The following is a 12,949-nucleotide window of genomic DNA, read 5'->3' as shown; positions in this document are numbered from 1 at the left end:
ACGAAGTACTTGGAATACGAGGGATGGACAAATTATCATTCTTTTCCCCGAGTTCGTTTTCACTAGTAGATAGGAACTCAGATTACGTTTTAGTAGCCAGGAGGAGACAGGCTGTCGAGAAACATTGCGTTAATTAAGAAGTTGAGGTACAAAAGAGAAGATAGCCCTTACTCCATAGGGTCTATTTGATCAAACACCTAGCACCTAGCGACAAACTTCCATTTCATTCATAATAGTCTATGGGAATATCGAATGATACCAAAGGCGACTGGACATTTTACTTTTATCACATTCGGCTCGTGCCTAGGGTCGAACCCTTGAAACCCTTTCAAATAGCACACAAAGCAGAGTTGTGGCTTCCTGCTAAAACTTGTCACCACGTAATTTGATCAGATCCTATTTGATGTTTAGACTCAAACAAGTTATCGAATATCAAAAGCATGAAAACCCCTACTAGTTTCTAAAGGAAATCCAGATTTATCACAGAAGCACTGTAACGAAATTTCGATAAGAAGTTCTAGCGCCTATAGCACTGTGCCAGGTTCACTAGGTGTATGATGCAGTACAACAGTCGCACAATAGATTATCTATCAAATTACCTCATTAAAGACCCCCGAAGTAAAATAAGACACTTCAACTTCGACGACAAGTCACTAGATCTCAATGTATGAAAGTGTTTTCCCCCGGCGCACTGCAGCTTTGTTCAGATAAATTCCAGGGGTACATCCCAAGGAAATAATCAGATGGTGTCATCCGCGCCTCATTCTCTGGTCGAGACAAATTACTGACTGTCTTTTCTTAGCAAAGCAAGAGAGATTAATATGCAATGCCAACTGCTGAGGTCAACACAACCAGAACCAAGGCCGAAAAGGAAACTTCATCCTCCTTGCTAAATTTAAAGCATGTAAACTCGAAGGGTTTCAAGTATAATGCTGCCGATGAATTCTACTCATGTAGAGTCCTTCAGAATGACCTGAGAAGGCAGTTCACTCCCTGAGAATACTAAAATAGCATTTCAAAATCTTAAAAGATTGACAAATAGCAATTCGCATCAAGAGCACTGTAAATGTTCTCGTATTTTTCAGTGCTCACAAGCCTAGTGCTGTGATTCCACCTAGTCTTGTGATTCTTTAATTTTTTTTTTTAGGTTTTTCCTTTCCTTTTCGTTTTGATATTAGAATTGCTCTACTAATAAAGTCTTTAATACTTATTCAATAAAAAAAATGTTCGACATCATATTAAAGATTCAATGAGGACATGCTAAGACTTTCCAATTTCCATGCCACATTCCCCCACCATCACATTTTTAGTGATGATCAGGGACGAAGCTTTCTCGATCATATCTCAGATACCAATTGTTAAGCACCAGATCTAACTAATCCATCTAAACACATAAGAAACATGTTTCTTATCTTACTATTTTCACAATATGCACAATTAATCATTATTCCTAGACTTGAACATGGCCCTGCATTCGACCACATAGCCAGACAAGTCTGGTCATTAATCCCAAATTGCACTATTCCAGCAGTACACTGGAAGACATAAAAGAGTACATTGGGAAAAAAAATTCGCATCCTAGTTTGCCAATATGTTGTGGAAGACACTAAGGCCTAAATCGGTGAGGTGTCTAGTTCAACGAACTTCAAGAGTCATTTATTTTACCTCCAGAAAGATAATAAGCAAGTAATTACGATCGCAGCAGAAATACATTCTCTAAATTAGCATGACTTGGGGAACAGGAGCGCTCCATCTAATAATATGCAGCAGATGGAAGAAAGGCAAATTCGTCTCGGTTTTTACCAGTGTTTCAGAAAATGGAACTGAAACGAGCAGTACAACTGGTTAAGCAAGGTCTCTTCCAGTTTCAGACTGCTGAAACCTTGAGTCAAAATCCAATTGAACCTGGGTTGACCAGGTTGATTTGTTCCCGCAGAAAAGAAATGATGCGACAAATGACATTTTGAAAAGGAGATTAAGGACTTAAGTCCTTGGGCATTCCTTACACAAGGTTTTTGGCACTGAGCTACACATTATAGGAGTTTTGAGTCAAAAGGCACATTTTCAGAGGAGAAAACACGAAGTCAGTCTTACAGCCAAACCAAGCATTCCAGTAAGTATAAAAATTGGAAATGAACACACTTCAACAAACGCCAATTGTCTGACTCAAATTTGAACAAGTGGTAATGAGAAACACGATTTCTAAACAGACTGACGAGTCTCTTCAGAAAACACGGACTCAAACAATATGGAGCCACAGGACACAGATTGTAAAACACAGTCTGGTCAGCTGCATTTCAGGGCTTGATTTAAGCAACATACACGTCCTGGCAAAAGGAAAAGACCGCAACCATGATAAAGCCAAAGAGCAGCAAGACGACAAGAACGATTTTGAACCAGAAAGATATCCTATGCCACAAACCAGATCTTCCCAACCAGACACACTCCAGTGTACCTTTTTAAGTCCCTTCTAAATAGGATGATTTGAAATACAAGAACGAAACTGTCCTCTTGATCAGTCAATTTCCCTCCGATTTGCCTTACGCAAAATCTACTCCATACTAGCTTAATTTTAATCAGTGCCGGCTGCGGTTTTAAACCCATAATAGAGTTCATTATATGATATCCCTACTTCTGGAGCTTGATATCTTGTCCTTGATTTTGTGGTCGATCAATGTCAAATAACAAAGACTAGCGAAAACCAAAAAAAAAAAGAAGAAAGAAAAAACACAACTTTAAAGATTTCTCTTGCTATCTAAGTCTCTAACAGAAAGCCATTACATGTGCATCGATTAAAAACCCATAAACTTTCGTCTTTGAGGAAGCCAAATAACTATAAAACAGAGCGACAAGCATGCCATGCTCAAACCAAACCATAAAGGAGGAAATGCACAAACCTTGAATTCGTCTAAATCGAGCTATCTGTTCCTTTCCATCGGCAACGGCCGATTGAACCCTCCTCTCCTGTTCATGTACTGTCTCGGCTGCCGTTTCGTCACAGCCCTAACGCCGCTCACGTCCGCTCCCGGCACCGGCTTCCCCTTCGTCGAATCGAACCCAACAGGAATCCCTAACTTCTTCATCATCTCAACCTCATCGTCCCCCGCTTCCCCCTCCGCCCCTCCGCCGACCCCATCCTTGTCCTTCTTGCTCTGCTGCTCCTTCACGATTCCATCGACAAAGTCCGACACCGCCCTCTCCCGGTCCTTGTCGTCCCTCTCGGACGGCTCCAGGCGGTGGCGCTTCCTCGCGGGCTCCGGCGAGGGGCTGCCTCTGTTGCGGTGGCGGCGGTGGGCCCGGTCCTCCGGAGTGCGCGAGCTGTACCTGTCGGGTGACCGCGTCCGGGAACGCGCGTGGCGGGATCTGGCGTGCTCGGGCGTGCGCGAGCGCTTGCCACGACGCTCGCGGTCGCGGTCTCGGTCTCGGTCTCGGTCGCGGTCACGCTCACGGAGGTCACGGTCGCGGTCGCCGTCCTTGTCTCGTCTTCGCTCTCGATCACGTTCGCGGTCTCTCTCGCGGTCGCGATCCCGATCCCAATCGCGTGCTCGGTCGCGGTCGCCCATGGAAATGGAAGGAGTCTGAGGAAGGCGGGGTTTAGGATGGTGCAGTGAGGTTCATCTCTGCTAGGGTTTCTGCGAAGGGCCGGTTTGGGACTCCCCACTCTCCAGCCCTTGTCGGAACTGAGTGAACCGGAGATTTTTTTTTTTTGGTCGAAAGAGTGAACCGGAGATTGATTGGCGTCAAAGTGGGCCGATTCTTATTGGTTATTGGAAGTTGGAACCGCACGAAAACCGGATTGGAGTATGATGGAAAATTAACCGGTCTGGTTCCCGGTGGGTCCACCGACTCTGGTCCGAACGGGTGGGTTTACACTTAAATCGGAAATCGGTCATATATATTGGAACTAGGAATATAATCGGTTCGGGCAGGAACCACTCAGAATCGGCCGGTTCGGTCCGGTCCGATTTGTTTCAACTGTTTTCAATTCGATCCGCCTTTTTTTTCTTACTCCTAAGTTTATCTTATCCCCGAGTAAAAGTAAATTTTACAAGAAAAAGAAGTTAAAGTGACTTGCACTCTCTCATCTCTTTTATGTGAGATGGTTAAGACGAGACCGAAAGACTACTATTCCGTTGGCCGACTTTATCGGCTTGACACACCGTAATGATTGTCTCCATTAGTAGGTAAGCCATCACAAAGGTGGTCGCCGTTGATATGATCTTCAAACTTATTGAATCCGATCATGGATGGAGATCAACGCAATAAAGGCCACCAAAAACCGATGGAGGTGGCGCTTGCATACCAATCATTCCGATCTAAAAAAGTGATTCTGATTGAAATGACTTTTTCTGATTCGATTCCTTGGATGAGTTTTAGAGAATTAGAACGCGTTTGGTAACTATCAAAATTTATGTTCCTAGAATAGAAACGCGTTTGATAACCGCACAATATTTCTATTCCCGGTAACAATTGCTATTCTCAATTTTTGTCATTTAAGTCAAATAATTATGTAGTTACTATGTGAAATTTCATCATACATTTCGAATTAATCAAAAATTAATTCATATTGATTCTCTTATATAACATATTGCATATTGAAATGTAAAAAAAAATATCAAGAATAATCACGAGTCATTTTCGCCATTTATTGTGGGTTTTCATCAAACTTTTTTGAGTGAGAGGACAATCGACACGAGCGACACCTTTGTTTCTACAAGGAAAATGCACTGCACTTCCTTGAATTATGTGCGTTTTTTGTTCTAGGAAATCAAATCTTAGTCTTAATTCATTGAAAACTTAAGAACTAGAGCTTGCTAAAGTGCTCACGATGGTTATTTTTGTCTTTTTTCAAAATTTTTTAAAACTAGATTAAGTCTAAAGTATATAAACCTAGGCAAATCACAATCAATGAAATCAAGTGTGCAATCAAGAAATCATGGAATTGATAAATCACATCATAAAACCCTAATGAAGCTCGAAGGATTAGAGAAATACGGTTCGAGTTTAATTGCAAAAGTGTTTATGATTTTTCTAAAAAAGAATAAAATCTATGAAATCTAAGGAATTTATGCCCAAATTTATGAAAATGAGATCAAACTGGCCCAATCTAAACTTCTTATATTTTTAGGGATTTTATAAAAAAATTTCTTATTTTTTTAGAATTTTTTCAAATTTTTCGATTTTTTTTAATTTTTTATGTAATATTTTATTATCTTATATATATTTCTTTGAAAACGAGGCCTTGTTCTATTTTAGGTCGAGGAAAAATTGAGAGAACTGAAAAGAAAAAATGAGAAATGTGGGACTTCGTTCTCTTTTCTGATTCTCAAAAATGATTCTTTTTTTTTAAATTAACTTTTTTTTGTTCTTATTTTTGCTCAAAAACTATTTTCGGGAACAAAATCAGAATCATTTACGTTACCAAATAGAAGCAAAATTAGAGAACCATAATGGTTACCATACTTGCCCTTATTGCGATCCACCAATTTCAATTCTCTGCAATCAACGCAATGCATTCAAGGCTACCGCACACTCTAAATGTTCGTTCCTCGGATCACATCCCGCTCAATTGAAGAGACAGAAACTAACGACGCTCAATCACTGCTCCGCCGTAGATCACGCTTCTAGTTTCCCCTTGTAAAACCCGGATTCGCCTTGGAATACGTCGGCCTGGCCTCTTCGGATCACAAGTAGTAGTAAGCAAGCCACCGGTCCAGCATCTCGTAGCATTCCCTCGGCTTGTACTCCGGCGCAACATGGCCTCCGCCCTGCAATGCGATTTTCTGTGTGAATAACAACTCAGGCAGTACAGCGACTGTCGACCGAGTACTCGAGCACGAATCGGAACATAGTTCGGTTACCTTCACGGTGGCGTAATCCAAAGTGAACTGGTTATGTGTGAACTCTTCTGTGTACCTGCTCGGAAGAAAAACGTCGTGATCTTCTAGTTAGTCGAGTCTGGAGCTGTGCGGCGACGCGGAACGGCAGAATCAAGATAGTGAGAAAGGAAGGCTTACCCGGCGACTTGGCCGTTGACGTACCACGCCCTCCATTGGTCCGATAGAGTCAAATTGAGAGAGTAAATCCAAAAGTGTGTGCCCAGGTGGGTGACGGACATGTCATGATCGCCGCTGCGAAACGAAGAGCCCGAGGGAGGCAGAAGCGTGTCAGGATCTACAAGTTAGACAGTCGAATTTCCGAGCCTATAGTTCTGGTTAACATGAGAAGACCTGAGAAGCACTGATGACATAGCATGTAGTATGACTAGCATTTTTCAAGTGTCTTTCATTAACCAGAGCTCTCAGAAGGAACCAAAGTTTGTCTTGGGTATTATTGAACTGATTCTATAGCATCTCCGATGGTGTCGTGAGCCGGAAAATGATCCTGGTCTCGCTCTCACCTGTAGATAAGGGCTCGGAGGTTCGTATTACTGAGATTTTGGTGATAAGGGACGCTGCTCGAGACCGTCTTTGTGTATGCTAGACTGCTGTTGCATCTCTTCCAAACTCCTTTTGTGCCCTGTCAAAAGATATCGCCGATCATCAGTAACGCGGACCACATCGAAGTTATGAACATGTAAGGTGGAGTTGAGGTTTAGTGTCTCTGTACATCTCGAACACCGAGGGCAGCTCGGACATCCTTATTGTTGGCCCAGACGCCGGACAGTACATAATTATACTCCTGAAGGGCATACATGGATCAATGAACACAGAAAATGATCAATACTGCAGTTTTAGACGCACAGAGAAAGATATTTACCCGACACCATAGTGAGGGATTGGGCTGCGCGGCAAGAAAGCCTTCGTAGTTATCTTCGAGGACCCTTCTGTATCCTCTATTTGCTTCGATCGGTCTTGAATATGCGGTTTGACAATTGGGTTCCAGGATTTGCATGAGATTTATTTGCAGGAGTAACTGGAGGTTTTTGCAGAAACAGGTCATGGTTAGTCACAGAGTTCACAAGTCTTTATATACGATGAATCACGTGACTTGCGACGAAAATTTAGTTACAGATTGTCTCTTTCTCACCGCATCAATCTCCTCGATGTCCTCCAAACATTCTGTGTTGTTAGCATTCACGTCGACATAATTCCCGCCACAAGCTTCCTCGGCGTCCTGATTCCACAGAAAAGTACGATTTCAGGATGCGCAATCACATCTCGACCGTAAAACGCAGTTCTTAGTAACAAAGTAACTAGGTAAATCATGCAGTGTATTTCGGAAATTCCTGATAGTGTTTGGCTTATCGACAATTGTTGTAACGATTTGCAATGCAAGAGCATTAAGTCATCCTCTAGCAATGCCTTGACTATAGTTTCCATCTAATGCCACTGAACTAAAAATACTCTTTCAGCAGATAATAAAGTGTGCTCTGAGGCTCTCGATAAAAGGACGAGGTGAGAGACTCACGGCGAAGAGTTCGTCTGATATGAGCGTCACTCGGTGAGCAAACGGAATTCTCGAGTTATCATCGAGAAAATCGTCTGTCTTTGGGTTCCCAAGCAGATACCCCTGTCCAGAAACCCAATTCACTTTGTTAAAACAAAGATAAACATCCAAAATGCAGGTTGCTTATCATAAACAATCTCACTCCAGATCTTCTTTCTTGTCTTGTATCTAATTGTTGGATAAGAGCAGAAGCAATTTGCCTAGTTTGAAGTATATATAAGCTCAAAGAGAAAGGTTGGGCAATAGACACCTACTTTGAGATTCATATATGGCTCCTCACCAACCATGTTTCCTGCAGAAGAATCGGAAATAAAGTTGGCCCAAATCCACCTAAACTTTAATTTGAGACAAAGACGCCGTCCATTCAAGACGGATAAACTAACTTAAGGGGCAAGAAATGACCGTCGAATATCTTCTGGACGATGATCGGAAGAGGAATGCCTGAGTACGAGTCCCCACCGATGTAGAGCATATTCTCAATAAACTGAGGATGACTGAGCAACCACTGCATAAGAGTTGAGATTAGTAAGAACAACAGTAAACGCGCATCAGTTGCGGAGCTGGTATCGTTTCAGGCTGGCCTTCTCTCTAGTCACCCGACCCATCACGGTTCCATTCATGCTTAGGATTTTAAACAATTTTGGAGGCTAATCGACGTTGGAAATGTTTCATTCGACGGTCCTGACGCGTACACACCTTTTGCAGGAATTCATAGGTCTCATTCGAAGATTTGAAGTCGTCTGTGTAGTAGTTTTCGGGGGTTGTGGAGTAAGAGAACCCGGTTCCTATCGGCGCATCGACGAATATCATGTTGAGGCCCTGCAGGAATCGATCTCGCCGCATAAGAACGGCGTGAAAATTTCCCCTACAATGTCCGAACGAACTAAATCCTGGAAGAGCTTAACGAGAATCGTTAGGGAGGAAAGGAAGAAGATCAGGAACCTGTGTCCATGCGTATGGGTTCTGATGCAGCGATGGTAAGCTCCCATTGTATCCCACATAAGTGAAGGCCAGCGGACCTGCTCAATCAATTTATCATTTTGAAGGACTATAGCTTTGTTTCCTGAAATAAATCCTATACAGACTAGACTTAGATTATACCCCTCGCGACTCTCTGGACATGCTCGAGCCGACAAATTTATCTAGAAGGAGATAGTGACAAGATCCTACGGATCGTAGAAACAAGGTGGATACATTGCGGTTCGAGCTTGTCGAACACGCAATCCGATCTCATAACATCTCCATCCGATCCATGTAACTTAAGATCTTTAAGTCATCTAAAAGATGCTAACTAGAAGAACAAGATCAGTGCGATCGGGGATTACCGCCTTCGTAGAGGAAAGCGGAGAGGACGGAGCAACCGGGCCCTCCGGTGAGCCAAAGCATCAGTGGGTCCTCGGACGGCGTCCTCTGCGACTCCACGAAGTAGTAAAACAACTGGGATTCGTTCGATTCTCCGACGCCTATGTATCTACGCATGACACCCGAAAAAACAAGAAAAAAGTCAAATGAACAGTCATCAATGTGGACCACTAAATGAATTCCGAAAAGGATACAAAAACAGAGCACTTGTCGAACGACAACAAAATGACATTTGACTTCGTGGTCTCCGATGTAGTCTTCGGCACCTTGCTTTGTTTGACCCTATTGCGTGTACTTTTCAAACATATTTGAATGCATGTAAAACGGTCTTAACGAGGTACTTGTTAAGTACATTAAAGTTGGAATATTTCGATTTCTAAAGCATTGATCGAGCATAACACGAGAATGGATCGATAGGAACGGAAACCGCAAAGTTCTGGCGATTATGTGTTTGGACACTCGTTAACGAAATACTACGGAGAAAAAAAAAATCAATGGAGCGTACCTTGAATCTTCTTCGAAATGTAGCTCAGTTCATGGTTAAAAAAGAAAGAAAAAAAAACAAGATTTTTTTGCTCGTTTCTTCCGGGGGCAATGCCACGGGGCAAAACGCCTCGCGCATAGTCGAAAAGTAGAGAGAGAGAGAGAGAGACACTCACCCGGTTTCGAGATAGAAGGGGAGATCGCCGTCGTAGCCCGGCAAGTTCTTGACGACATTGAAGGAGGCGGCGGCGGCGGCGGGGCCGGAGAAGGTCAGCAGCAACAGAAGGACGCACCACCAGAGCATCACGACCGGGCCCACGCCGCAACCTCTTTCGGCGGCGGATGGACTGTGTCCTCTTCCTCCGGTTGCTGCAGCATCCGGGGTCATTGTCTTCTCCTTCCTTTGTTTTTACTTCTTCAGGCGTGGAAACGTCGCGCTCGAGCTACGAAGAGGCGACTGTGTTAGGACCCTGCTTTGGCCATTTCTGATGATAAATACGGTGCAAAAGTGGGGAAACAAGAAAGTTAGTTGCCCACCCACCTACATTTTGCTGGTATGTAACCCGTCATCAAACTTTCCAACATGCTATTCCAAATCGTAGGTTACAAGAAAAATAATCTACAGTTTAGGCATTTTTTTAATTTCGCGAAAAAATGAATTTAAACGGAAAAAAAATTGATCTTATTATTTGAAATAATTAGCCAACGACAAATATTTTCATCATCGGCAACAATTTATGTCTATGTAATTTAGTGGACGATGAAAATGCTTTTCATATCATTTAGCTTTTCGCAAAATAGATGATTATTTTTAAGGTTAATATGTTTCATATCATTTATGATTTCGCAAAATAGTGAAGGCCCCCGACTGCATACGTATGTCGTATAATTTGTCCGATTGAATGATGTCAGTCACTAACAGAGAGCCAATGTCTAGCCACGTCATGTATAAGGTATGGAAGCGCACATGACATCTATGGAGTAGAATTTATACTCCATAAGTGCTTCAAAAGCAGACATCCGTTTGGTAACACAACTTTTGGACATAAATACATTTGGTTATACAACTTCATTTTTCTACTTCTGCAGCATTTGTTTTGTTTTGTTTTTTTTTGTTGTTGTTGCTCTAGAAGTAGTTTTGGAGCCACTTGAAGAAGTAAAAAAAAAAAAATTACTTCTCTCCAAAAGTAGAAAAATCAACTTCTGCTTAGAAGCAGAAATAAAAAAAAATCAACTTCTAGTTAGGAGTTGATTTCTAAAGTAGAAGTATTGTCATGCGCGCCTAACAAGACATAATAAGTACGTTCATCCGATATTTTCTATGAAAGGAAATATCTATTTTTTTTAATTATCTAGTGTTGTCCATTCGAAAATTGTCCCAAAAGTCCTCAACCTATTGAACTTTTTCCAAATTGATCCTAAAACCTTTTAATTTTGACAATTGAGTCATGAACTTTTTCCTATTTTGTCAATTGAGTCTAGTTGGTCAATTTTGGTTGAAAATGGCTAACGTGAACGCCATCCCTTCTATGTGGCATGATCGTAGTTGAGTGAAATCTTTTTTAATAATTTTTTTCAACTTTTTTATTTTATTTGTTTTTTACTTTCTTTTTTTTTTTACTTTTCTTTGTTTTTCTATTCATGTCGACCACCGGCCGAGGGCCGGGGACCTCCGTCGCCCTCCCCGTGGCCTCTCGCTTACCAAGCAACTAAGGTCAAAGCGGGAGGCGCCACGCCCTCGTCTTGCCGATTTGACTCGCGATGTCCTTGTTGTGGCATGTGACGCCTCCACGGCGAGGAGCCGTGAACACTTCCTCGATCGGCGAGGGCTTCGTGACCTTCACTAAGGACTAGCGGTAGTTGCTGGGCCTTTGAATGAAAAAGTAAAAAAAAAAAAAAAAAAAAAAGAAAAGGAAAAATATATAATGAATAAATAAGTTTCAAAAAATATTATTAAGATTATACACGTCGGCATTGGTCGTGCCATGTAGGACGATCGACGCCCACATCCGATTTTCGATCAAAATCGACCAGGTGAACTCAATTGGTGAAAGGTGAAAATGTTTATGACTCAATTAAAAAAATTATTCGATAAAAAAAAATTAAAAAGTTTAACACTGAATTTGTAAAAGTGCAATAGATTTAAGATTTTTTGGACAATTTTTCCTATTGTCTAAAAAATGGAACGCTCAATCTACTAAAAAATTCGGGGCTTGTTGGTAAAATTGAACTTCTGCCGCTCATGGCCAAGAGTTAAAAGAAAAATCACTAGCCAAGAATAAAGGACTTCTTGATTCACCAAGAAGGAAGAATTCACCAATCAAAGATAAAAGAACCAACATAGATATTCGCTCACTTGAGGAATTTTCTTGTATTTATCAATAATCAATTCTGTTTTAATATTTGAGAATTCAGCTCAATTTATAGAGAACTAAGGTATGTATTAGCCATAAATTAAAGACATGAGAAATATCTAAAGATTAAAGAAGTTGGAACTAGAAAACACAATAAAGACTTATGAAATGGAAAATGCATTAAAATACAGAGAAATTTGAACTTTGACTCTTCCAAATTCATGCCCAGACCTTGGAAGCCGGACACCATGTCAGGAGATAAACAAACAGCAAAGGAAATCGATCAGAATAACCTCTAGTTGGTAGGTAGTCGATTGGGAGACTCAGTCGACAATAAACTTGTAAAACTATGAAATCAACAACTAGCTCATAGAATCGACATCTTGAAACTTGGGCCAATCGAATCAAACTATACCCGACAGCGGTCCTTTGCTTGCAATACTCAGGATTGTTCCGGATCAATCGGTAAAGTATGAGTTGAGCTTGAGCGTTGATCGGTAGGGCTCAATGCTCTCGCATCAGTCGCCGAAGAGTGTGATAAAATCTACATGTCGTTAATGTTTGATCCCGAGTTATCTGTCTATTGGCAAGGTAAAGTAGGTCGAGCATTGTTCTTCGACATAAGCCCGTGTTTATTTCCTTAGGACAACTAGGATTTATGCCTCGAATACGTACCTTCTTTTGGGACCATTCCCAGACGTGGGCCAAACTTATGTCGGTGACAGATCCTACATAAATGTCAGGATACATTCCCGAGGAAAGGAAATGTTAATTAATTACAATTAATTAATGTCAAGCGCTAGGGAATCCCAGCTGACATTCCAAGAAGGCAAGAATCAGCAGAACGGGCTGCTGTAAACACTTCAAGATTAGTCAACTAATCGTACCATCAAGTCATGTTTTGCACGTGAAACGCGCGGTACTGCTGCTTTCTCCATGCATGATTAGAGGAGAAACAAAGATGACTAAAGTTGCTTAACAGACAGATTTGACAGTGCATTCGTGGTACCAAGCGAGGACTCTCCGTTGCGCCTTAGAATTGCTTGGATTAAGCCTACAAACACAACGAAAGAGAGAGTAAAAACGAGAAAGAGAGAAATCGAAATTTAAAAGTTATCCCGATTCACCCTTAAACTATAACTATATCTAGCAGGTGATTCTACTATAGTTAGCACCTTTCGCTTTTTATTACAACTCTCAATTACAAGAGAAAAAGATTATACATAGATGGCACAATAAAATTCTAAGGGCCGAGGAAGCCCTAGGCTATTGGTCCAAACTCAAACTACTGATAAAGTACG

The 12,949-nt window shown here is 41.5% G+C and overlaps 2 protein-coding genes across 6 annotated transcripts; both read right to left on the bottom strand.

Annotated features, from left to right (window-relative positions):
• Positions 1-483: 483 nt before the first annotated feature.
• On the bottom strand, positions 484-3,691 carry LOC115750816 (U4/U6.U5 small nuclear ribonucleoprotein 27 kDa protein). Of its 5 annotated transcripts, none has more exons than XM_030688379.2 (2): positions 2,898-3,691; positions 484-1,002 (listed from the first exon to the last, which is right to left on the bottom strand). In XM_030688379.2, exon 1 carries the CDS (start codon positions 3,561-3,563, stop codon positions 2,919-2,921), a length of 645 nt encoding a protein of 214 aa, XP_030544239.1. In that variant the 5' UTR covers positions 3,564-3,691; the 3' UTR covers positions 484-1,002; positions 2,898-2,918. The 5 variants fall into 5 exon arrangements, with proteins under 5 accessions (XP_030544239.1, XP_030544238.1, XP_030544240.1 ...); XM_030688378.2 differs by having other exon boundaries at positions 484-973; XM_030688380.2 differs by having other exon boundaries at positions 484-945.
• Positions 3,692-5,615: 1,924 nt separating this feature from the next.
• LOC115750788 (serine carboxypeptidase-like 18) lies at positions 5,616-9,737 on the bottom strand. Its single transcript, XM_030688343.1, has 14 exons — positions 9,471-9,737; positions 8,775-8,920; positions 8,392-8,468; positions 8,146-8,268; positions 7,852-7,954; positions 7,704-7,741; positions 7,411-7,512; positions 7,030-7,116; positions 6,760-6,915; positions 6,610-6,681; positions 6,401-6,519; positions 6,018-6,131; positions 5,862-5,916; positions 5,616-5,768 (listed from the first exon to the last, which is right to left on the bottom strand). Exons 1-14 carry the CDS (start codon positions 9,680-9,682, stop codon positions 5,685-5,687), a joined length of 1,488 nt encoding a protein of 495 aa, XP_030544203.1. The 5' UTR covers positions 9,683-9,737; the 3' UTR covers positions 5,616-5,684.
• Between the last annotated feature and the right edge of the window lie 3,212 nt (positions 9,738-12,949).

The sequence above is a fragment of the Rhodamnia argentea genome, chromosome 4, assembly GCF_020921035.1.
Source record: "Rhodamnia argentea isolate NSW1041297 chromosome 4, ASM2092103v1, whole genome shotgun sequence".
Classification (NCBI taxonomy): domain Eukaryota; kingdom Viridiplantae; phylum Streptophyta; class Magnoliopsida; order Myrtales; family Myrtaceae; genus Rhodamnia; species Rhodamnia argentea.
The sequence above is the reverse complement of the archived record's forward strand: the minus strand, read 5'-3'. Positions and strand labels throughout refer to the sequence as shown.